This window comes from Alexandromys fortis, unplaced genomic scaffold (assembly GCF_014885135.2).
Source record: "Alexandromys fortis isolate MF-2015 unplaced genomic scaffold, M_Fortis_MF-2015_v1.1 scaffold_95, whole genome shotgun sequence".
NCBI classification, from domain to species: Eukaryota; Metazoa; Chordata; class Mammalia; order Rodentia; family Cricetidae; genus Alexandromys; species Alexandromys fortis.
The window spans coordinates 4095001-4118645 of NW_026067990.1; the positions used below are offsets into that span (position 1 = coordinate 4095001).

General features: G+C 38.2%; 1 protein-coding gene across 3 annotated transcripts in view; it reads left to right on the top strand.

Annotated features, from left to right (window-relative positions):
• The window catches only part of Mcf2 (MCF.2 cell line derived transforming sequence), a 101674-nt gene that overhangs the window by 45882 nt on the left and 32147 nt on the right, over positions 1–23645 (top strand). For 2 of the 3 annotated variants that reach the window (XM_050159643.1, XM_050159642.1), the window contains 11 exons: positions 615–729; positions 3211–3330; positions 5568–5759; positions 7572–7763; positions 9589–9760; positions 14650–14702; positions 15774–15856; positions 18882–18948; positions 19649–19764; positions 20037–20106; positions 21933–22025. In XM_050159643.1, coding sequence (XP_050015600.1) covers positions 615–729; positions 3211–3330; positions 5568–5759; positions 7572–7763; positions 9589–9760; positions 14650–14702; positions 15774–15856; positions 18882–18948; positions 19649–19764; positions 20037–20106; positions 21933–22025 — 1273 coding nt within the window. Of the gene's footprint in view, positions 1–614; positions 730–3210; positions 3331–5567; positions 5760–7571; positions 7764–9588; positions 9761–11311; positions 11360–14649; positions 14703–15773; positions 15857–18881; positions 18949–19648; positions 19765–20036; positions 20107–21932; positions 22026–23645 lie in introns of all 3 variants that reach the window. The other variant, XM_050159641.1, reaches the window with a different exon arrangement.

The following is a 23645-nucleotide window of genomic DNA, read 5'->3' on the forward strand; positions in this document are numbered from 1 at the left end:
TGCTCCCTTCTTTGAAAATGGACTTATAGTTTCAAACTAGGAATTTTACATTGTTTGTTGCTATTAGGTATGAAAGTATTTCTGGACCTCTGGAAGTCTGGGAACTTCTTCTCGGGTTAGTCTGCAGACATTAGTTTGCTTGCAGAGTTACGTTCCCCAGACATTGATTTTTCTCTGCCTGAGCCAAGTGTCATAATGTCATAGACTATTTTTGCCTATAATTATTTTTTTTGAGAAAAGATCTCACTATGTAGCTCTGGCTGGCCTGAAATTCCATATAAACTGGGCCGGACTTAAACTTCCAGAGCTCTGCATTCTGTTGCCTCTTAAGTATTAGATTAAAGGTGTGTGCCACTAGGTTTGGCCTTTGCCCATAATTCATTCATTTATTCATTAACTCTTTATTGTTTTTATGGAGAAAGTATTTATTTTGGCTTACAGTTTCAGAGATTTCAATCTCTGCTCACTTGACCCTGTCACTTTGGGCCCATGGCAGAACAGTATATCATGTTGGTGGGAAGTGTTTAAAATCTTAAGGAGCTGACCAGGTTTAGCTGCATACCTGGCCCACAAATGGTTATTTTTAAATAATTCTTTGCCTTTTGTTTGTTAAGGTTGCTGACTCAAGTGCACGATATGGAAACTGCTTTTGATGGATTTTGGGAGAAACATCAGCTAAAAATGGAGCAGTGTCTGCAACTGTGGAATTTTGAGCAAGACTTTCATGAGGTCAGTTGAAACAGTTCTTTCCTTGTGATGGAGGCCCTTATTCATGAGTGTTAGAAGGCCAGGCTTTCAGCATGCCAGTTTTCATCCTGGGGAGAATAAAGGCGATGAGTGCCTTGGCTTGGAACAAAGGAAAGCTCTGCTAGCATCCAAGCCTTCATTTCTTCTACTGGGACAAAGCACTGACGTGTCGAGTGTGACAGGGTCAGAGTCTTTCTCTACTTTCATGTTCATCCTTCAAACATTTTCAATACAAAGTGCTTTCAGGCTATAAAGATATTTTTCCAAGGAAACAATGCCCATTGGTCTTTAGATACCACATGCCATAGGGATGGTTATTTTCTACTAAATACTTTATTCTTTTCTTATAGTAAGAATACTGTTTTACAGAATTGTAGTTATCAGAATCACCACATTCAATGACAGTACAAGGCCTTTATATTATCTGTCATCATTATTCTAATTCCATCAGTACGATTGAGCATCCTTTGGGTATATACCCAAAAGTGGTATTACTGGGTCTTGAGGAAGGTTGTTTTCTAATTTTATGAGAAATCGCCACACTGACTTCCAAAGGAGCTGTACCAGCTTGTATTCCCACCAGCAATGCAGAAGTGTTCCCTTTTCCCACAACGTCTCCAGCATAAGTTGTCATCAGTGTTTTTGATCCTGGCCATCCCGACAGGTGTAAGATGGAATTTCAGTGTTGTTTTGATTTGCATTTCTCTGATGACTAAGGATGTTGAGCATTTCCTTAAGTGTCTTTCATCCATTTTAGATTCCTTTGTTGAGAGTTCTCTCCTTAGGTCTGCACTCCATTTTTATTGATTATTTGTTCTTTTGATGACCAATATCTTGAGGTCTTTGTATATTTTGGAGATCAGATCTCTGTCTGATGTGGGGTTGGTGAAGATCTTTTCCCATTCTGTAGGCTTCCGTTTGGTCTGGTTGACCATGTCCTTTGCTTTACAGAAGCGTCTCAGTTTTAGGAGGTCACATGTATTAATTGTTTCTCTCAGTGTCTGTGCTACTGGGGTTATATTAAGAAGTAGTGTTTTGTGCCAATACTTCCCACTACCTCTTCTATAAGGTTCAGTGTGGCTGGCTTTATGTTGAGGTCTTTGATCCATTTGGACTTGAGTTTTGTGCATGGTGACAAATATGGGTCTATTTTCATTTTTCTACATGTTGAAATCCAGTTATGCCAGCACCACTTGTTAAATATGCTTTCTTTTTCCCATTTGATATTTTTTACTTATTTTCAAAAATCAGGTGTTCATAGGTGTGTGGATTAATATCCGATTCTTCTATTCGATTCCATTGATCCTCTTGTCTGTTTTTATGCCAATACCAGGCTGTTTTCAGTACTGTAGCTCTGATATAGAACATTTTTAGATTTAAAAAAATTTATATTGCTAATATTTTGAAAAATATAGTCCAATTTGGAAGTAGAATTTGTTCATCTTGAGTTTGTTTAATGTGTTTTCGCGATGAGATTGTCTACCTGTAGACAACTAGAATAGTGCAGAAGTGATGTGCTCTCTTCAGCGTGTCACATCTAGAGGTCAGAAATGTCCACTTATCCCGCTTTGCTGGTGTGGATTTGGATGAACCAGTGCGAGCACTGTTGGATTTCTTCACTGCTTCACAGCTCTTTCTCTCCTTGTAGCCAGGAGTATGTCCGTGGGGAGAAGATGGAAAGTCTCTGCTTTCCTCTTCGGATTTGTCCATAGAGTGCACAGCATTGTCCGTAGAGCATCTGGTGATTCTTTTCTGACTCAGTCTTTGTTCTGGCAGCCTTCAGTGATAATCTTTCCATATTTATTTATCTACCATAGGAACTTCGATAAAGCAAGTTTTCCCTTTCTCATTCATTTATTTCTAGAATTTTCATGGCTTATGATTTTTGCTATTGTCTCTGTTGTATTCTCTCTCTCTCTCTCTCTCTCTCTCTCTCTCTCTCTCTCTCTGTCTTTCTTGTGCGTGGTTTTGAGGCCAGAGGTCACAAAGAAGTATGTCTGCTATATATGACTGCACATGTACACAGTGATCTTATATATAATTAAGTATGCATGGATGTCTAAAAGGCTATAACTTAACAGATTACATTTATTTCTGTGAGCAAAATAGCTGACCATATTTTCTATATGTATAATTTTCTCCTATTGACATTCTTGTTTAATAGCATTTCTTATGTAACTGATCATTGCTAAAGGTGAATTCTTTTTTTCCTTTTTTTTAAAAAAATTATCTATTAATTTTATATCCCCCCTGCAGCCTCTCTCCCCATCCTCCTCTTCCAGTCCCTCTCTCCCAGTGCCCCATTTTGCCCCCAAACCACTCCTCTTCCATCTTTATACAGCAAAGGGAAGGCTTCTAATGAGTATCAACAAAACATGGCATATCAAGTTGCAGTAAGATTAATCATAAAGGTGAATTCTTAATAATTCACATGCTTTTAAAACCTTTATATCTTCCTTGTAGGTTATGACTAAAATTGAATTTGTATTAAATCAACAAAGAGAACTCAGTGATACAACAGGGAACTTAACTCAGATAAAACAAAAACTTAAAAAAATAGAGAACTTGGATGAAAAATCTCAGGTAAGATTACATTTTCGTATTTTCTCTGTTTATGTTTTACTGGGGCATAATATACATGCTTATGATACTTAACCTGTCATAAGTATATAGTTGACACGGCGATACTAGCCTAAATCTGTTTTTAAGTGTGGCCCTAGGATAACACTGCAGATGCATCATGTAGTTGTATACAATTATGTAAGTTGTAGGCTCTACAATGAGATTAAATTGTCTTGGAGACGTTAGGAAAAGATGTCTATCAAGAATGATACATAATGGGGCCGCAGATACATAGCGAGTTTTAGGCCAGCCTATTCTACATGAGACCCTGCCTCAAAAAAGAGTTATTTTGTATATGGAACTTATGGAATGATATAAGACTATGGATTGTCTAATGTTCATTATACGTAGTTGAATCAATCCCAGATCCACACAGACAGCTCTTTTCAGTCTGAGTAGCTGTTGGACCTTGGGTGAATTGATCTCTAGGCTTCAATGCCCTTTTCTAGAACTTGGAAGTAAAATGACCTTCTTTGGAGAGTGATGGGTGAGGATTTCTCTAGATGTATAGATAGTGCTTAGTATAGCCCCTAGATATTATTATGTACTCAACGGAAAAGCAGTTGTCAGCATTCTTGTTAATTCTAGAGCTTAGATTCGTGACTTTAATACTTAGTAAACTACCTTTGCTCTCCTGCCTTGTATGTGACAGCAAAGCAATGCTTTCATAGATCTAGTCTTAGAAAACGAAGTCATGATTGAACCACATGCATGTGCAACTGGCAGCCGAGGTCGGGAAGTTGCAGTAACCAGTAAAGGAGTTAGGCGTGTGGCCCTCTGTGCTGTGTTGCCCTTGACACCTCCCCACGACAGACAGAGTGGACAGAGAGGGCAACCTGACTTTGAAGCCAGGGGCTTTATTTGTTTTGAATACTTATTTCCAATGTGATTTAAACGTATGGCCCAGAACCTGCCATTTTTAAGCCCCCAGTTCAGTAGTGGTTCTAGTTTTTTTCCCATTACTATGATAAAACAGGCTGAGCAAAAGCATATTTGGGGAAGAAAAGGTTTGTTCGGCTTAAAGTTCCAGGTCATAGTCTGTCTTTAAGGGAAGCCAGGACAGAAATCGGAAGAAAACCCCACTGAGGAATGTTGCTTGCTCCCTTCCTCCCTGGCTCACCCTCAGCTAGTTTAGATAGCTCAGGCCCACCTGCCTAGGGATGGTACTGACCACAGTGGGCGGGGCCTCCTCCATCAATTAGTAATCAAGACAGTCCTTCACAAGCATGCCCAGACAATCCGATCTGGGAAAGTCCTCAGCTGAGGCTTTCAGCTCATTCTAGTTCAGTGGTTCTCAATCTTCCTAATGCTGTGGCCTTTAATACAGTTCTTCACGTTCTGGTGACCCTTAACCATAAAATTATTTTTATTGCTACTTCATAACGGTTATGAATAATAATGCAAATACCCATGTTTTCCAATTGTCTTCAGTGAATCCCGCTAAAGGCTTCTTTGGCACCCCTAGGGGTTGTGATCCACAGGTTGGGAACCACTGCTCTAGGCTGTGTCAAGTTGGCAATTAAACCTGACTAGGACGGTGGTATTTTCATATGTAAGATTGAATGTCTGGCGCATTTAAAAAAAGCAACTCTGTTTTTTGTGGGTTTCCCAATAGCTAGGAAGGCCAGTCACTGCCTCATCTGGGCTTCAGTTTGCCTTATTTTGCTTTGGGGAACATTATGTCGCTACCATGTTTCAGTCACTGTGCTATGGGAGTCAGTAGTTGACAGAATGGAAGTGAAGTCATGGGAGTCCCTTCTGCTATTCACTTTAGGTACAGCCAGAGCGCTTAGGTGAGGGACAACTTGAATTAAGATCGAAATGGATTAGCTTTCATTCGGCTGGTGTTTACTTTATGCTGGGCGCTGTATGTGCTTCTGTTTTATGTCTTTTCACACTAGAAGGCGATCTATATCCTGAGTGGAATGGTGCAGCTGACTTTCATTTTATATCCAGAAACGCTTGCACTTCTGATGCTTAATGCCAGTTGTAGCTAATCGTTATCAGTGTGAGGTTTTTTATTTTGTTTGTGTGTGTGTGCTATTTTACTGAATGCAGAAAAATGACATGACATCATGTTTTATGGCAATTTATTTTCCCTGCCAAATGTAATCTTTAATGATTTTTTTGCGCCCCCCCCCAATGCTCTAAGAGCAGAGATCATCCAGTCCTGATTTTTCTCCCCTCTTTCCAATCAGGAGCTGTTAGCCAAGGCCCGGCTTGTGATACTACATGGCCACAAGCTTGCCTCAAATCACCACTATGCACTTGATTTAATCTGCCAGAGATGCAATGAGCTTCGCTACCTTTCTGATAGTTTGGTTAATGAGATCAGAGCAAAGCGGGTACAGCTGAGCAGGACTTTCAAAATGCACAAGCTCCTGCAGCAGGTAATAGCGTGGAAAATGCCTCATTTCCGAGAAAGATCATTTTTTTCTTCTTGGGTTCTCTAATTTTCACATTCTTGCCCATATGCCTTACTCTACACCTTTCCTATTCCCATCTACTTGGCCATACGTTTTATAGTATCTTTTTCTTCAAAGGACAAGGGGTCAGGGGCCATAGCTTTGGATTTAAATTTGCCAGAGGTCTTAAGGACGGAGCCTGCTTATAGATTTCAGTCTATCTCCCTATGTACTATTCGTGGCAGATTCCGTGGAGTACTGATTTTGTCCTGTTCTCAATGTGGAGACCATGGCAGTGATGGCTTCCTTTCTATTTTAAGTCTATCTCCGAAACTTGGTGCTATTCTGCAGTTAGAGTACTTAAAAGCCTAGGGGACGTTTTGCAGAAGCCTGAAATTCCTTCCACATTTCATAGTTCGGCACTAAGAATTAACTGGTGACTGAAAAATTCTTCTGCCATGCCTGTGGGTCAGAACTCTTTTGTGATTAAGCAGTGAATGAAAAGACCTGGTAATGGCAATGCAGAATGTAAACAGCAGTCCCATTTGTCAGCATCGCATCTGCACTGAGCGTGCTAATCTGCACATCTCTTCTCCTGGTTCAGAAAAACCCCACCCTTTATTCTTGTTCTTGGCAATCATTAAGCATTGCTATTACACTTCATATTTTACTAGGAGTTTCATATTCCAGTTATTGATTTGTAGAAAATAACATGCAACTGAGAAAATGGTCAGACACCTGCTGCAGAAGAAATTACTAGTTACGAAATAAATGCAGTGTTTCCCAACCTTGGCTGTGCATCAGCAATCAGTGGAGTGCTTTAATAATATGAATGACTGCCTGGCAGCCCAGAGCTACTGAATCAGAGCTTCTGGGGGCAACACCAGATACCATTTATTAACACCTCTGAAAGCCCTTCCTTCCTTCCTTCCTTCCTTCCTTCCTTCCTTCCTTCCTTCCTTCCTTCCTTCCTTCCTTCCTTCCTCCCTCCCTCCCTCCCTCCCTCCCTCCCTCCCTCCCTCCCTCCTTTCTTTCTTTCTTTCTTTCTTTTCCTCCTTCCCCCTCCTTCTCTCTCTTTCCCCCTTCCTCCCCCCTCTCTGTCTTTCTTTCTTTTCTTTCTAATGGCAACAGAGTGTCACTATGTAGCTCTGGCTGGCTAGGAACTCACTCTATAGACCAAGCTGGATTCAGCTCATAGAGATCCACCTGCGTCTGCCTCCTGAGCGTTGGGATTCAAATTGTGTGCCATCAAGGCTGGCCTCTGAAAGCAATTCTTATTGACAGATAAGCTCCAGCACACAGGTGGTTCAGTGAGTAAAGGCACTTGCTGACGGGCGTTATAACCAGAGTCGAATCCGAGAATGCACCTGCTGGAAGGAGAGATCTGTCTCCCACCAAATTGTCCTCCAACTTCTACATGTGTGTGTGGCCTGCATGTGCTTTGCACAGCCACTCACATTCCCCTCCCCTCCACTAAGTTGTAATAATAAAAAAAAGATAGACAGCTCCCTTTTCAACATTTTAAATGATTTAATTATCTTTATTTTATGTGCATTGGTGTTTTCTCTGCATGTATATATGTGTAAAAGTGCTGGGTCCCTGGAACTGGTATTACAGACAGTTGTGAGGCACCATATGGGTGCTGGGAATTGAACTTGGGTCCTCTGGAAGAGCAGCCAGTGCTCTTAACCACTGAGCTGTCTCTCCAGCCCAAGACAGCTCTCTTACTGGCAAACCCTCATCCCCTTTATCCATTCTTACATTTGCTGCTCTGATTTTTACGATTTTCCTCATCAGGCACGTCAGTGCTGTGATCAAGGAGAATGCCTTCTGGCTAATCAGGGAATGGATCAGTTTCAGACTAAAGAAGATGCTCAGAAAGCCCTTCAGGATGTGCAAAATTTCCTTCAAATGGCTGTGCCCTTTATCAATTATGATATTGAGAATTTGCAATATGAATTTGATGTGCGCCTTTCTTCTGAATTAAAGGTGAGAAACATTTATTCAAAGACACACAAACTAATTACCATGGGATAAGGGTTTACTACCCCACAGTGTCCTGATATAAAGTCAGCTGTGGGGATATATCCACAGTCCTCTCTCAAGAGGATTGAGGGATGATAGTAGTGCCCCTGTCAAGTATCAAAGAATCCAAAGGCATGCGTGGGCTGTATATGTATGACTAACTTTCACCATGAGCTCTGAGTCTATTATTGTCATATTATTTATTTGTTTGCTTGAGACAGGGAGGGTTTCACGTATAGCCTTTGGTTGGCCTGGAACTCTGACCTCCTGAGCGCTGACTCTTATAGTCTGACTCTATTATTTTTAAGTTTTTCAAATGTGCTATGGAGTTTTCAAGTACATTTTGTTCTATATCCTCAGAGAGAGGCCCTTAAGTGGAGTAGAGTGTTATGTCCAGTTTTATGATTTCTACATTTTTCCCTCAGTTTGTTTATATTGGGACTTTGGTTTTATATTTACATAGAGAATACACTAATTTGTTCTGTTTCTTTCCTAATTTTGTTCTAGTTATATTTTAAGTTCAAAATAAGTTGTTTCTGTGTTTGTGTTATATGTTTGTATTTGTATGTGTGCATGTACGTGTGAGCACATGACATACAGAGACCAGAGTATTCACGTGCTATGCCCCACTTTGTGTATGGGTTCTTTGGATTCTTGTGTAGAAATCTTTTTGCCCAATGAACCATCTCCCTAGTCCTTAAACAGCAATTAAAACAATTATTCTTCTAGACTATAATCTAAAGATATATCGCTTCGATACCTACATATTAATTTATTTGGTATGCAGTACCTCTACATGTTTGTGTGGGTGTGTACACGTGTGCATGTACATGCTTGTGTGGTTGTGTACATGTGTGCATGTTCATGCTTGTGTGGGTATGTACATGTATTCATCTAAATGCTTGTGGGTATGTATACACATGTACATCTACATGTTTGTGTGGGTATGTACACATGTGCATCTACATGCTTGTGTGGGTATGTACACGTGTGCATCTACATGTTTGTGTGAGCATGTACACATGTGCACACTGGTGGAAGCCCAAAGTTGACCCTCAAGATGGTTTTTAGTCACTCTCCTTATGCTGAGACATTTTCCAGTGAACTTGGAGCTCTCGCTGATTCAGTTAGCATGGCTGGCCAGTGAGCTCCAGGGACAGACACTCCTGTCTCTGCTATCCCAGCCTTGAGGTGATAGAAGTTCCTACCTTGCCTGGATTTTATATGACTGCTCGGGTTCTGAACTCAGGTTTCCATGATTACATAGCAGGCGCTTTACAGACTAAGCCATCTCCCCAGTACTGAAATTAAAATTTAAAATTGTATCTGAAGAATTTAATAGTAGTCTTTATGACTTATTTCATTTTAGTTCATTTCATGTTTTTTTGAGACAAGCCTGGCTATGTAGCCTTGGCTGACTTGGAACTAGCTATGTAAACTAGGCCAGCCTTGAACTCACAGAGATTCACTTACCTCTGTCTCCTTAGTGCCTTAATCAAAAATGTACTCTACTATGCCTAGCAGTTCATATAATTTTATATTTTATTATGTGTGTGTGTGTGTGTTTTAACTGCATGTGTGTATAGATGTATACAATGTACAATGCCTGGTGTATACAGAAGCTAAAAGAAGGAGCTGGATAATCCAAAAACTAGAATTGCACATGGCTCTGAGTGGTCACGTGGGTGCTGGGACTTGAACCCAGGTCCTCTTCAAGAGCAACCAGTATTCTTGACTGCTGACTCATTGTTTCCAGCCCCAGCTTATAGAATTCTTATGTAATCCGTAGGCTCAAATGCAGACTGTACAACTCAAGCTTGAAAGTATTCGAAGTATATTTGAGAACCAACAGGCTGATTCCAAGAATTCAAAAGGTAGATCTGAAAGTCCAGTTCAGTTTGTCATACCTGCACCTGAAAATTTGATGAGGTCCAGAGCAATATTTCTTTCACCTAAACATGGTAAAGTAGCTTGTTTTCACATTTTATTTCTCTTTTGGTCTTGCTATTGTTTCTTTTGATATAGTTAATATATCTACTAAATTCTTTTTCAATACTGATAAATTTAAAATCTTTTAGCCTCTTTGTGCATGTTTAAATGCTGTTGTACAAGACAGAGGTCAGAATGAGATTCCTTTATGTTCATAAACCATAGTAGTAACACTGAATTGCGTCAGATGATGGATACCTCAGCATGGAGTATTGTAGCTTGAGAAATGAGTATGACAAGTTTTCAGCATCAGACTTTAATTTTTTTCCTCGGCAGTTAGAGAAAAGGACATGAAACTTATATTTGCATACATGTAGTTACAAGCATAATACTCATTGGTACTCCAGTAAGCTATTATTATGTAATCTGTAGGCTCAAATGCAGACTGTACAACTCAAGCTTGAAAGTATTCCAAGTATAGTTGAGAACCAACAGGCTGATTCCAAGGACATAAAAGATAGACCCGAAAGTCCAGTTCAGTTTGTGATACCTGTACCTTATGTGATCCTTGCATATGAGTGTTTTATATAATAGGTTGATGCCAGTAAATGCTACTTGTGTTAGTAATTTCTTGTTACAGATTCCATTTTTATGTTTTACTCCTTGAAGTCTATTTTATTGTGTACTCTCCCATTCCTTTCTAAGTTCTATAGGAAAAATAGTAATTCTTATAAAGGTGTTGAATTAGTGCGAAAATAAGAATTAATTCCGCAAGGGTTTCTTGGAGCTATCTCTGCAGCTTTTGGGGAGAGAGCAGTTTTGACCTTTTGTGCAAGTTAGGTTAGCAAGAGAGGTGAACATATGAATAAATTTACTCTCTTTGACCTAAATTGAATCAGTCATTTTACTAGTGTATGAAACTACGTTGAAATGCAGAGAAGCTTGAACCAGAGGTAATGAATAAATACAACTCATCTCCAGCATGGGTCAAATTACAAGTGCCATGGAAGTTATATGGTTAGTAATTCCAAAATACATACATATACTCAAAATAAGACTGTGTGAGCAATGGTGTAAATGAATAATGTTGACTATATTAAAAAACATACCAAGATACTGGAAATATCAAAGGTAACGAAAAAAGTAAAAGAATAGCAGTAACACAATGAGCTGACTAAACACAACAGTTGATATTTCTAAGCACAAAGTAGATATCAGTTCGATTTCTGGATACTTTAGCTGTGTGACCTTGGGCGGCTACCCACTGTTAACTCAGTGTCTTTGTAAAGTAGGGACAAATACCTTCTGATTTAAGAGGTGATTATAATGAGAAAGTGAAACAAAAAGCAGAAAATGACAATTACTCAATAAATTGGACTCTCTCTTCCTTCTGATTAAATCTCCTTTCTTAGCAGATCCCCCAAAGCTTAAGTCTTCCTGAAGCAGAGAACTTTGGTTCGTGACCAGGCTGTCCAAGACCCATTCATGTCATTAGTCATTCAAGTAAAATTTTGTTTTGTATTATTTCATTTTTCTTTCTTTCTCATATTCTTATTTAATGGCATTACACTTTCTTTCTGCAGTGGGAGTTGGATATTCTTTCTTTCAAGCATGTAAACTTTTTTCAAAAGGTACCCATCTTTATTATATTACTTATCATCAGTAGAGTTTATGAGTTTGTACACGTGAAAAACCAGTTTGGCACATAAAAACAGCAGCAGTTCATTCATGAATTCTACCTTCAAATAACTTTATCTATTTTTTCATACCATCCATCCATTATTCTCTTTTGACATTGAATTTCCCTTAAAAAATGACTGTGTAAAGAATAAAGTATGCTTCCAAAGTCAATTTTCTTTCACAAAACTACCACTTAACCAAAAGAGAGAGGAGGCAGGAGAGATGGTTCAGTGGTTAAGAGTACTCCCTGCTCCTCCAGAGTACCCCGGTTCACTTTCCAGCATCCACATGGCAGCTCACAACAACCTGTAATTCCAGGGGATCTAATGCCCTCTTTTGGCCTCTGTGGGTACCAATAGACTCACCTGCCTACCTACACTCACATAGATATAATTCAAAGTAAATAAAAATACATCTTAAAAAGAAAGAGTTTAGTGAAATTAATGTGAATCAGGGTTTTCTTCACTTTAAAGACTCACACCACTCATATCCAGATATTTGTTGGGAATAGCTTGGATTTGCTTCAGCTTAAGACTACTTGGTGTATTTATGAGGGAGAAGACACCTTAGTGAATAAATGGCTGGGAGAGGCGATTTTCCCCATCATCCTTCATGGTTTGTAAATGAAACCAAATCACCATTTATGCTGTGAATCTTCTGAACATTTACCCTACTGATTATCTGTGGGTAATGCAGGATATAATAACATATTTCAGACAAGTTTTCAAAACTTGGAATTGGTAAACCAAGTAATTGACCAAATCAAATTGTGTGCTAATTTTTTTTCATCAAAATGAGTCAAACTGGTTTTTTATTCTATTTTTGCTCCCCCCCCCCCCCCCGCTTTTCATCAAACTGAATCTTCCACCTGGCATTGTGCCTGGAAAAGAGCAGGATGGCATAAGATGTTTGATGAATTCGCATTGAGAACGGAGGGAAGTTGTGGAAGGGCAGTGCCATTGAGGAATAAAGTGGAAGCTATGCTTGGGCTCCGAAAGCTCTGTTTATAGTCTAGCTTTGTCACCTATGCTTCAGACTGGTATTTGTCACATGGAATTTCCCATAGGAAACATTCTCACCAACCCTACAAGAATATATCTCTTCTGTAAATCTTTTCTTCCTCATCTTGTTGATTGGTACTATGATGGCCCCATTTGTCCGAATTTAGTTCTTCCTGCTCACTCCTATACCATCGTTTTTGTCACTAAATATGCCTTTTATGCGTCTATTGATTCCCACCATTACTTCCTTTATTGACACTTTCTGAGTCTAAGGTAGCATCACCCATGGCCTTGGCAATAGTCTTTTTGGCTCCCATTGCCACACTCTCCTTGTTTCCTTTTCTCTTACCCTGTGGAGTTTGCATAGATTGCTGTTTCTCTGGACTGCTTTTGCCGAATTGCTCCATTGCCTCGTTGCTAGTTCCTATCTCTAGGCCGCCTCCTCTAGACATGCTTTTCTCTGTCCTGTGCTTGTCCCCTGCAGCCTGGCTCAAGCAGGTGTCCGTCTCATGTAACAACAAGCTTCCTTATTTCTTCTCAGCTGCAGCCAACTTCTCTGTTTCCTGTTGCATTTGCTAGACAGGACACTCTGCAAGGACAGGATCTGTGTGCAAGTCACCTTTGCATATCCCCAAACACAGAAAGTAGCTTGTCACATCACACAGGTGCTTAGCCATTTTGTAGGTCTCTACATTGTTAAAAGAATGAGTATAGTTACCTCGCTTTGGAGAAAAAGGTGTGTTATGGAGGTATACACACATACCCTTTTCTACCTCTGTGTGTTTGCAAACAACCCATAATTTACCTTTAGGAATAAGTTTGGATCTTTGTATGTTAGATATCTTTAAAGTGAGGCACATCAGTCCTTATCAAAAAACTGATTTTATATGGTAACTCACACTAAGTCTAATATGTAGTTATATATAGTTTGCATATGTCAATACTTTTTAATGAATGGCAGTGAAGTACACATTTTATAAGACTATGAAAGACCATCCACTTCCTCAATGTGTCTGCCATTAGCTTTTGCCAAGGAGAGCTTTTGCCATGCTGAGGCCAGTACTCAGGTAACAGCTTTCAGGATTTGGAACTTTATATATTCTTTGATTTGCCCATGCCCTTTACTTGCTTGTTTCTGTGAAAACATCTTTTGTCAGTGCTGGGAACTGAACACATGCTAGGCAAGTGCTCTGTCATTGAGCTATATTCCCAGTTCACCCTACACCCTGTTTTTTTCCCAGTGCTGGAAATTTACTGTTTAAAAATAAAGAGTAAAACTTTGAATTTTGGTGAAGGGGTTTTTTATGATCATTTTATCAATTATTTTGGAAATCCTTTATGTAGTATTTAGAAACATGTGTGGGTTTAAATACCGCCTTTACTTCCTGAACAAGGTATTAGTCTTAGTGCTACCTGTAAGATGAGATAGATACTGTTCTCCATCGCTTAGTGTAGACTTGAGAATGAAAAAAGAAAACAAACCATTGGGCTTAGTTCGGGGCCTGCTTGGGGTAAGTGCCAAATAAATGCTGAATGCTATATTTACTAGGTTCAACTTGGATTTTTTGTTATTAATTTTGAAGTTAATATATAAAGCAATGAATTTCATTATGGCTTTTCATACATAATTTATTTGCATTTGTGTGTTTGTGTGTGTGTGTCATGGTACACATATGGAGGTCAGAGGATAGTTTACTGGGGTTGCTGCTCACCTGCCATCATATGGGTCTTGGGGAGCAAACTTAGCTCATTAGGGTTAGCAGTAACACTTTTACTTGATCAACTATCTTGCCAGCCCCATAATTTGTTCTTTTCACTACCCTCCCCAAGTACCCTCCCCTGGTCTTCCCTGGTCTCATACATGTAGAGCTATGTATGATTCAAAGAAGTCTTTGATCCAGTTAGCAAGTGAAGTACAATCTGATGGAATGTTTGTGTGGCAGAATGCATACTAAGTATAAACATAATTGCATAATTGGGACTACTTAACACCCCTTTCTTTTGGCAAGTAGGCGATTGTGTGGTTAATGAGGAAATGGGTAGTATATAGCAAAATGATATTCCATAAAAAGTTGGATTTATATAGACATCTAACCAATTGCTGTCTTCTGTAGAGTGATTTAAAATACTAACAAATATATTGAAGCATTCGGTTTCTTTTCAATAAACACACACCCATGTTGTCATTAAAAGTGTTGACTTTAATTCTGGTCTAACGTTATTTTACATTTCCCTACCAGCGAAGAAGTCTTGGAGACAGACTCAAGCTCAGAGCAACATGCAATTAAGTAAAGTAAGTACAATTAATTAACGAATTCAAAGTTGGCTGTGCTGCTATAATTGCGGAATTAGTATGGGGATTTTAGGCATGTTTTCCATTCATTACACTGACCTTGTACATTTGAAAACCTACACGTACAAGAAAAATCTGCTGCCTTGTGTTTAATTGAAGTATTGGCATAGTCCCAGTGTGTGAGCAGTATTTCTTAAAGTCCTGGCTCAAGTTCAGAATCATCTCTGCTGATCAGTTCCAGTTCTTGTTCCAGTTCTTGTTCATACTGCCCACCTCCACCCACCTAAGCAATGCTTTATCTTTCTACAGATAGTGCTTTCTTTCATGAATAAGTGTGGCACTGTAAGTATGAAGGATAGAGTCCAGTTTATCATGGGTAGTGCAGAAATTGACTCAGGATGCAGGAAACACATCTATTTGTTTCCTTTTAATTTTTCTCTTTCTACCCTCCCTCCCTCCCTCCCTCCCTCCCTCCCTCCCTCCCTCCCTCCTTCCCTCCTTCCCTCCCTCCCTTATTTTGAACTGTCCTGGAGCTCAACATGTAGACTAGGCTGGCTTCAAACTCATAGAGATCTACCTGCTCTGCTTTCAGAGTGCTGAGGTTAGACATGTGCCGCTATGCCCAGCTTCTATTGGTTTCTTGATGTGCACAGTACTTTACTCATTTCAGTTTTCACAGTCTTAGCTACCTGTGGTCAATGGTGGTTCAAAATATTAACTGGAAAATTCTAGAGAAAAAAGATATATAATTATATAATTTTTATTATAAGAGATATTTTATTATGCATTATTATTTTTAATCTTATTTTATAAATTTATAAATGACATTTCTTTATCATGCATATATATCTATGGAAAAGTGCAGTACATAGAGGATTCAGTACCGTCCACAGTTGCAGGCATCCTTGAGGGTCTTGGCATGTATCCTTGGGGAATAAGTTTTAAAAAAATATAGTGTTTTCTATCAGTTTACCTTCAAAGTTAGGATTGAAGTTAATTTGGTATTAGATATATTTGAGAAAGTACTGTACCTACATAGACATGATTGAACTTTTATTTTCATTTTTTCAGATTGAAGTCGTTAAGGATAGCCAAGAGAAGAGGAATTCTGATCTCTCTCCCAGATTGGACAATAACTTGGATATTTTAAAGAAGTATTATTTCTTTTTTAACCTACGTTCATATGTACACCTCTTCACAGGAGACTCTGGTTCGGTGTCCAAGGCTCATGTGTTTAGAATTATGTTTTCAAAATAGGGTCCTAATGAGGACATTAAAAGAGTACTAGCAAGATGTCACACATCCTGGATTTAGGTTTGAGGAGCTGAGGAATTTTATTTGGTAGTACTGGGGATTGTAAGGCAAGTGCTCTGCCGTTAAACTACATCCTAGTCCACTTTTAGGACTTTTGTATCTTTCATCTCCAGATTGAAAAGGAAAATGAAAGAGTTTGATTTGTTTTTGTTTTTACCAGTTCAGATCATGTGTTTATTTTTCATTAATTTATCTATCTATCTATCTATCTATCTATCTATCTATCTATCTATCTATATTTGTATTTTATGTGTATGAATGTTTTGTCTACATATTTGTGTACCATGTGTGTGCTTGGTGACCAGGGAGGCAGAAGAGGGAGTCAGAGCTCCTGGACCTGCAGTTACAAATGGTTGTAAGCCTCTATGTGGATCCTGGGAACCGTACCTGGGTCCTCTTCTAGAGCAGCATTCATTCTTTCCAAAGCCTGTGTTTCCTAGTATTTTGAAATATAATTGGAAAAAAGTGTATATGTTTAGGATATACAATATGAGATATCTATATCTATATAATGTATGTCTGTCTGTCTGTATGTATGTGGGGGGTAAGAGGATTACTATAGCAAGTTAGTTAACACTGATTGTTGCTTTTTAGGGTAAAACATAGTGTGTAAATTCTTCTTTTTAAGTGTATTTCTTCTGTATAAGATACCTCATTGATGATAGTAGCCATGCTGTACATTAGATTCCCAGAATGATTCCACTAATAAATGAAAGGTTGTACCCTTGGGATTGGGATGTGCCATCTGTTCTAGTTTGGTTTCTGTTGTAGTGATAAAGACCAAAAGCTATTTGGGGAGGAAATGGTTTATTTGGTTTATATTTCTAGGTCACTGTCCACTATGAGAAGAAGTCAGGGCAGGCTTCTTGACGTAGGAACTAAAGCAGAGGCCATGGAGGGATGCTGCTTACTAGCTTGCTCCCCATAGCTTGCTAAGTTTTTTTTATTTATTTATTTAATTTTTTTTAGACAGTCCAGGACTACCTGCCCAGGGGTAGCACCACCCAGCCTAAGCTGAGTCCTCATACATCAACTGAAAGAATGCCCCCACTGACTTATGTACACAAGTCAGACTGGGCAATTATTCAGTTTTTGTTTGCTTTTCCTAGGCTATTGTAGTTTTGTGACAAGTTGACAGTTAAAGCCATGACAGTTTCTTTCAGTTTAAAATAAATGAAAATCAATGAAGTGGTTTGTGAAAAGCCATACAGGATTCTAGATACTATCTTATAGATATTAACAACGCCCCTTTACATGCTTTTATATTCTTATGTTAATATTATAAACTTGAGAATATTTACCTCTAAGTTTTATATCATGATCTGGGCCTAGAGGTGCATTCCTTTAATCCCAGACCTTGGGGGTGGGGGAAGAGGCAGGTGAATCTTTCCAGTTTGAAGCTGGCCTGGTCTACATAATTCAAGGACAGCCAGATGTACATGGTGGAACCTGCCTCAGAAAACCAAAGGGAATAAAGTTTCATATCTTGGTGTTGGAAATAGCCAGCAGGTTGCATCAAATTGCATGGAGATATATATGTATCCCAAGATTATTAAAGATAATTGAAAGAGACTCATTTTGAAAGAAAAACTACAGGGTCTAAATTCTTTAAAAGTATAAGAAAGAAAAGAAGAAATATACAAAGGTAGAGGTTAAGTGGGTGGCTTATATTACAGAGGGGAGTAAAATTTAAGTATGCCAGTTGAAAATCAAGTGTATTTTATTTGATAGAGATGGCAGGCAGTAGTGCTGTAGAGTCTTAAGTTTTCCTCCTATCCCATGTGAGGAAAAGGGTAAGGATTTTACCATGTGTCTAGGAACTGGGGATAGCGTGGAACATGCTCGGCTTGTATTGGTTTTTGAAAAGGAAATTAAGCTGTCTAGAAAGATCAAAACTTGCCTTTCATTCCCAAATAGGTTTTGTGAGATATTAGTGCTGTTGGTTGTTTTTATTATTTGTTTTTTTGAGGGGCCCGCTACCCAGTTCCCAAATAAATCACATGTAGAGGCTTATTTTTACTTACAAACGCTGGCCTTAGCTTGGCTTGTTTCTTGCCATCTATTCTTAACTTTAAATTATCTCATCTTTTATCTTTCTCTATTTCTGCCTATCTTTCTTTTTATTCCACGTCTGGCTGTGTGGCTGGCCCATGATGTTGTCTTGTTCCTTGATCTCCTTTCTTCCCAGATTTCTCCTCCTATTTATTCTTTCTGCCTGGCAGCCCTGTCTATCCTTTCTCCTGCCTTGCTATTGGCCATTCAGCTCTTCATTAGACCAATCAGGTGTTTTAGACAGGCAAAGTAACATAACTTCACAGAGTTAAACAAATGCAATGTAAAAGAATGCAACACATCTTTGCATCATTAAACCAATGTTCCACAGCAAAAATGAATGTAACACATCTTAAAATAATACTCCACAACATTTTAATAAACTTATTCTTAATCTAAGTGAATTAGAAATCACTTTTGTGTTAGCACATAGCCTTAAACATGTTTCTTCCTTGCACGCCCCCCCCCCCCCATCAGACAGAGTCTTGGTATGTAGCCCTGGCAAGCCTAGAATGAATGTTAACTTTGAACTCAGAGATTCTTCTGCCTCTGCTTCTTAAGTGCTGGCATTAAAAGTGTGTGCCACCACACCCAGACTTCTTTCTTTTAAATCTGTTTAAGAGCCTTCTGGGTGGTACTGATTCCAAAACCCATAAAATAAGCTTCATATTTTGATGCTGGAACAAAATCCTCAGGTAGTTCCACAAGATTAGCTTATTTTCCCTTAGATTATGTCTAAAGATAATAGCTGAACCACCGTGCCGTGATTTGTGAGTAGGACATTAACTGGTAATTATGGTCTGTTCGTTGTAGCCATGTCCTGAATGAGCTGATACAGACAGAAAAGGCATATGTTGGAGAGCTGTTTACTGTTTTGTTGGTAAGTGTACCAAATTGTCGTCCCCCCGCCGCATTTTCTTGACTTGTCCCTGGCTACTTCCATTAGAAAGTATTCTAAGCAGTTTTGTGTTTCTCTCTCCGTCCTTGGTAGCAGTGTATATTTGCTGTTATTTGAGAATACATGTTGTTTTAATGACGGCATTTATATTCCTTCTCAGTAGTGGGGATACGTGATTTAGAATTTCTTATAGAAAAGAGAAGCTGTTCTCTTAGGGACATGGTGCATTGTTATAATTATTCCCAGGCTGCTACTTAGAGTTTGGGATGGAAAAAACTGAGGGTGGGGTAAAAAATACTCATTTGACACAAATGCCATGATACTAATTTGGTCTGAACAGAAATCTAAGCACTTACTTTCAATTTACGGAGACTTTATATTCTGTACTATAATTTTTCATACTTGGTTTCTGTTTGGTTTCCAACACTACAATAAAAGCCTTGAAGGCCAAAGTACTACCTTTTTATTCTAACCATGTAGTGGAAGCTTTGATTTTCTTATCCTGAATACTAAAAGAAAAAAAATGCCACAGATAATTCTGATAACTAAGGGATTTAAATGTTAAAATTCAAACAGCTGTACCCACAAGCCTTTTACACACTTTGATGTACTGATATTATCAGTGACTCAACAAAACATTAATATAAATACTTAAAATGCAAAAATTATTTATTTTTAATAGGGCTACAGATCTGAGATGGACAATCCACAGATGTTTGATCTTATTCCACCTCTACTGAGAAATAAAAAGGATGTTCTCTTTGGAAATATGGCAGAAATATATGAATTCCATAACAAGTACGTAATTGCTAAACTGAAGTTTTTGGTAATTTTGTTTTCTCAAAAAGCGTTACTGCTAAGTGTCATGGTACACATCTTTAATCCCAGCATTAGTGAGGCAGAAATAGGTGGGTCTCTCTGTGAGTTCGAGGCCAACCTGATCTATGTAGTGAGTTCCAGGACATCCAGGACTACATAAGGAGACCCAGTTTCAAAAGATGGAAAAAAAGAGCTACTTACTGGTTTATTATATGTCAAAAATAACTGTTTTTTCTCTCCAAATTTCACAGCATTTTTATGGGCAGCCTGGAAGATTGCTCTAATGCTCCAGAAAGAGTTGGACCTTGTTTCCTGGAAAGGGTTAGTCTGATTATTTGTTTTGAAATTATGTAAATTTTGGAAACCCAAAAGTACCTCTTGTATAAATCAGGCTTAAAGATAAGACACCCCGTTTCCTTTAATGTCTTTATGTTTTTGGAGAAGACACAACAATTTTAGCAAGTTCTTAATGTAAAACTATTTTATTTGAAGAAAATGATGTGCAGGGCGATCAAGGTACACTTTTATTCTATGGTATTAAATGTTTCAGTTACTCAGGTAGTAGCAATGGTAATCTCAGGAATCCAGTGACCACCCTAGCTAGGAAGATGTGAAAGATGGGAGCATATTAATTGAATCACTGTGAACTTGGTTAAAGTTAGAATAAAAGATGCAATTTTAAAAAATAAAACTTAAATGATAGAGAGTCTCATTATGTAACCATAGAATTTTTAAAATCTTCATCTAGTTATCTAGTTTTTTTTTTTTTTTTTTTTTTTTTGAGATAGGGTTTCTCTGTGGCTTTGGAGCCTGTCCTGGAACTAGCCAGAAAAGGGCACCAGACCTCATTACAGATGGCTGTGAGCCACCATGTGGTTGCCGGGAATTGAACTCAGGACCTTTGGAAGAGCAGGCAATGCTCTTAACCACTGAGCCATCTCTCCAGCCCTAGTTATCTAGTTTTTCCTCTTCCTGAAAGATCAACCCTCTTCTGATTGGGAATCAGATTAAAGAGACTGTTGAAAATTTAGAATAACTGTCTTACCTTGGAAATTGTTGAAGAGAATAAGCCTGAGAAAAAATGAGAAATGAGAACAGGACTCAACATGTTCTAAACATAAAAATGTCTGAACTACGGATAAATTCATCATCGTTTTTAAACAGCCATTGGTCCAACATCCCTAGTTCTTAACACTGCTACTTTGAAAGACGTGATGGTGCTTGCACTTAGGAGGTAGAGTCAAGAGAATTTTGAGTCTCAGGCCATCCTGGAGTACTTAGTGAGAGCCCATCCTTAAAAATACTGAACACTATGCTACTTACAGGACATTTTATATTTACTGTGTACCTTTACATATATATGTAAATTATTTCCCAACCTGATGAGGTTTCATATCCTATGTGTCTTTGTCCTTGTCAAAGTTGGCAGAGTTCTTTTCTAGTAGTAGTGGTGGTGGTTTAATAAATGTTTCTTGATGATATGTCAATTCAATAGCCATCTATTTAATATTTACTGTCTACCAAGCACTATGCTGGGCGATGTGGATACCAAGCTAAAGAGCATTTAGGTAGAGAAATAGAAACCCTAATTCATGTACAGAATGAGTTATCCTCCATTAGAGATATACAAAGGGTCCTATGGCACACCAAAGAAGGACATTGTCCATAGCCTGAGGATATAAACAGCAGCTGTGTAGAAGAAACTCATGAGATGAAAGTTAAAGTGTGAGTAGGAGACGGATGAAGATTAGGGAAAATTGAACAAACTGTGCAACCATGTGCTTAGATGTGATGATGTCCCAGTGATGAATTATGAACTACTTGTAACTTGGAAGTTAGCTGCAAGCTCTTTTATTTAGACAGCCAGCAGACTAGTAGCACAGAAAACTCATTTTTGGGCCCTTATTAGATCATGGTAATAAATAGTTCAAAAAGATAAGGCTTTTCTTACTCTGTCAAATCTGGTAGGCAGGAGTTCTGAAATTGCTTGTAGAATTATATATCCTGTTGTCCGTGGAACACAAAGCAGGCTATTTTATGTCACACTCACTACAATGGTTGGCTACCCACTCTGTTGTTCAGCTTTTTTGAAATAAAAATTCATATTTATAAATTAGTAATATATTTGCTTTTGTTCTTTATTACAGAAAGATGATTTTCAGATGTATGCCAAGTACTGTCAGAATAAACCCAGGTCAGAGTTAATTTGGAGAAAGTATTCAGAATGTGCCTTTTTCCAGGTATTAATCATTTAAGTATTGAACATATTCTTTTTGAAATATATTGGAATATTTCTCATTAACAATTTCATTTTCTGCTTTGACTAAATTATATATGTATGTATATATATAAGTTATATATAAAACAGCAGCTCTTCTCTCAAGCAAAGTACACACGTACATTTATACATATAAATATATATTTGCTATTCCCCAGAGGCAACCACTTTTAGCTTCTGGTATTTGCCTCCCTATCTCCAAATAACATGCTTGTCTTTCTCCTTTCTGCTTTAGAATATGAAGATTTAGGTCTCTTTTACTGTTTTTTGTCCCACGACCATATCTGCATGAAATTCTTTTTCTCCAAAGTTTCCAGTATATTTTTGTTAGATCAATTGGCTATATTTAACTCAATTATTAAGACTGGAATTTCTTTGGGCAGATGACTCATATAGTAAAATATGGTTGCTTTTCCTTCTCTCTCTTGTGTGTATTTGTGTGTGTGTGTGTGTTTACCATTTTCTTTTCTCATTTAATTTTCTATATGCTTTGCTTTCTTCCTACTCCAACCTCTTTCAATTTTAGGAATCATAGAGATTTGTCTTCCTCATTTGTATACACTATCTTTAAATTTTATCTTAAAGAAATACCTTCTAGAGTTTTCTGACATAATTTCATCTCAGGATCTTGGTGCATATCAGTTGGAGGTACTTCTTACTGGTCTCTTGAGTAGCCTGACCTACTGTCTACATGCCAATTCTTTTTATAAAAAGATTTATTTAATTTTATGTGTATGCATGTTTTGCCTGTATTTTTGCATGGGCGCCATTTATAGGTGGAAGTTTTTGTCTCGCAGCTGTTCAGTCCCAAAGAAACACAGAGAGACTTGTATTAATTATAAGCTATTTGGCCTATTAGTTCAAGCTCATTACTAACTAGCTTTCACAACTTAAATTAACCCTTAATTTTTTTGTATGTTTAGCCACGTGGCTTGGTACCCTTTCTCAGTAAGGCATTCTCATCTTGCTTGCTCTGTGTCTGGTGACTGACTCTCCGATTTTCCTCTTCCCAGAATTTTCCTAGTCTGGTTGCCCTGCCTAGATGTCCTGCCTGGCTACTGGCCAAACAGCATTTTATTAAACCAATATGAGTGACAAATCTTTACGGTGTACAAAAGAATTATCCCTCAGTAGTACCTGATACCTATGGGAGTCAGAATAAGCTAAGGGATCCCATGGGACTGGTGTTTGGATGGTTGGAGTCACTTCACGAATTCTGAGAATTGAACCTGTGTCCTATGCAAAATCAACAAGTGATATAAACTGCTGAGTCATCTCTCTAGCCTCATGTCATTTTCATTGTTTTACCCCCTATTTGGTAGAATAAATCTAATAGTTTATTTAGAAAATATACATGTTAGGTAATATATTTACATGTTTTTGAGAACTTGTACAAACAAGTGTATTTATTGTTCCCTAATGCTTTCATTGTTAAGATGACTAAGTATAGGATTCTAAGAAAGGATTATTCTCAGAAATTTGAAGATGCTTTTCTGACTTCTAGAAAAATAATGACTCCACTTTGTTACTTTTCAAGAGACACAGTTCTCTTTCTCGGAATGATATGGAACTAATACTTAGA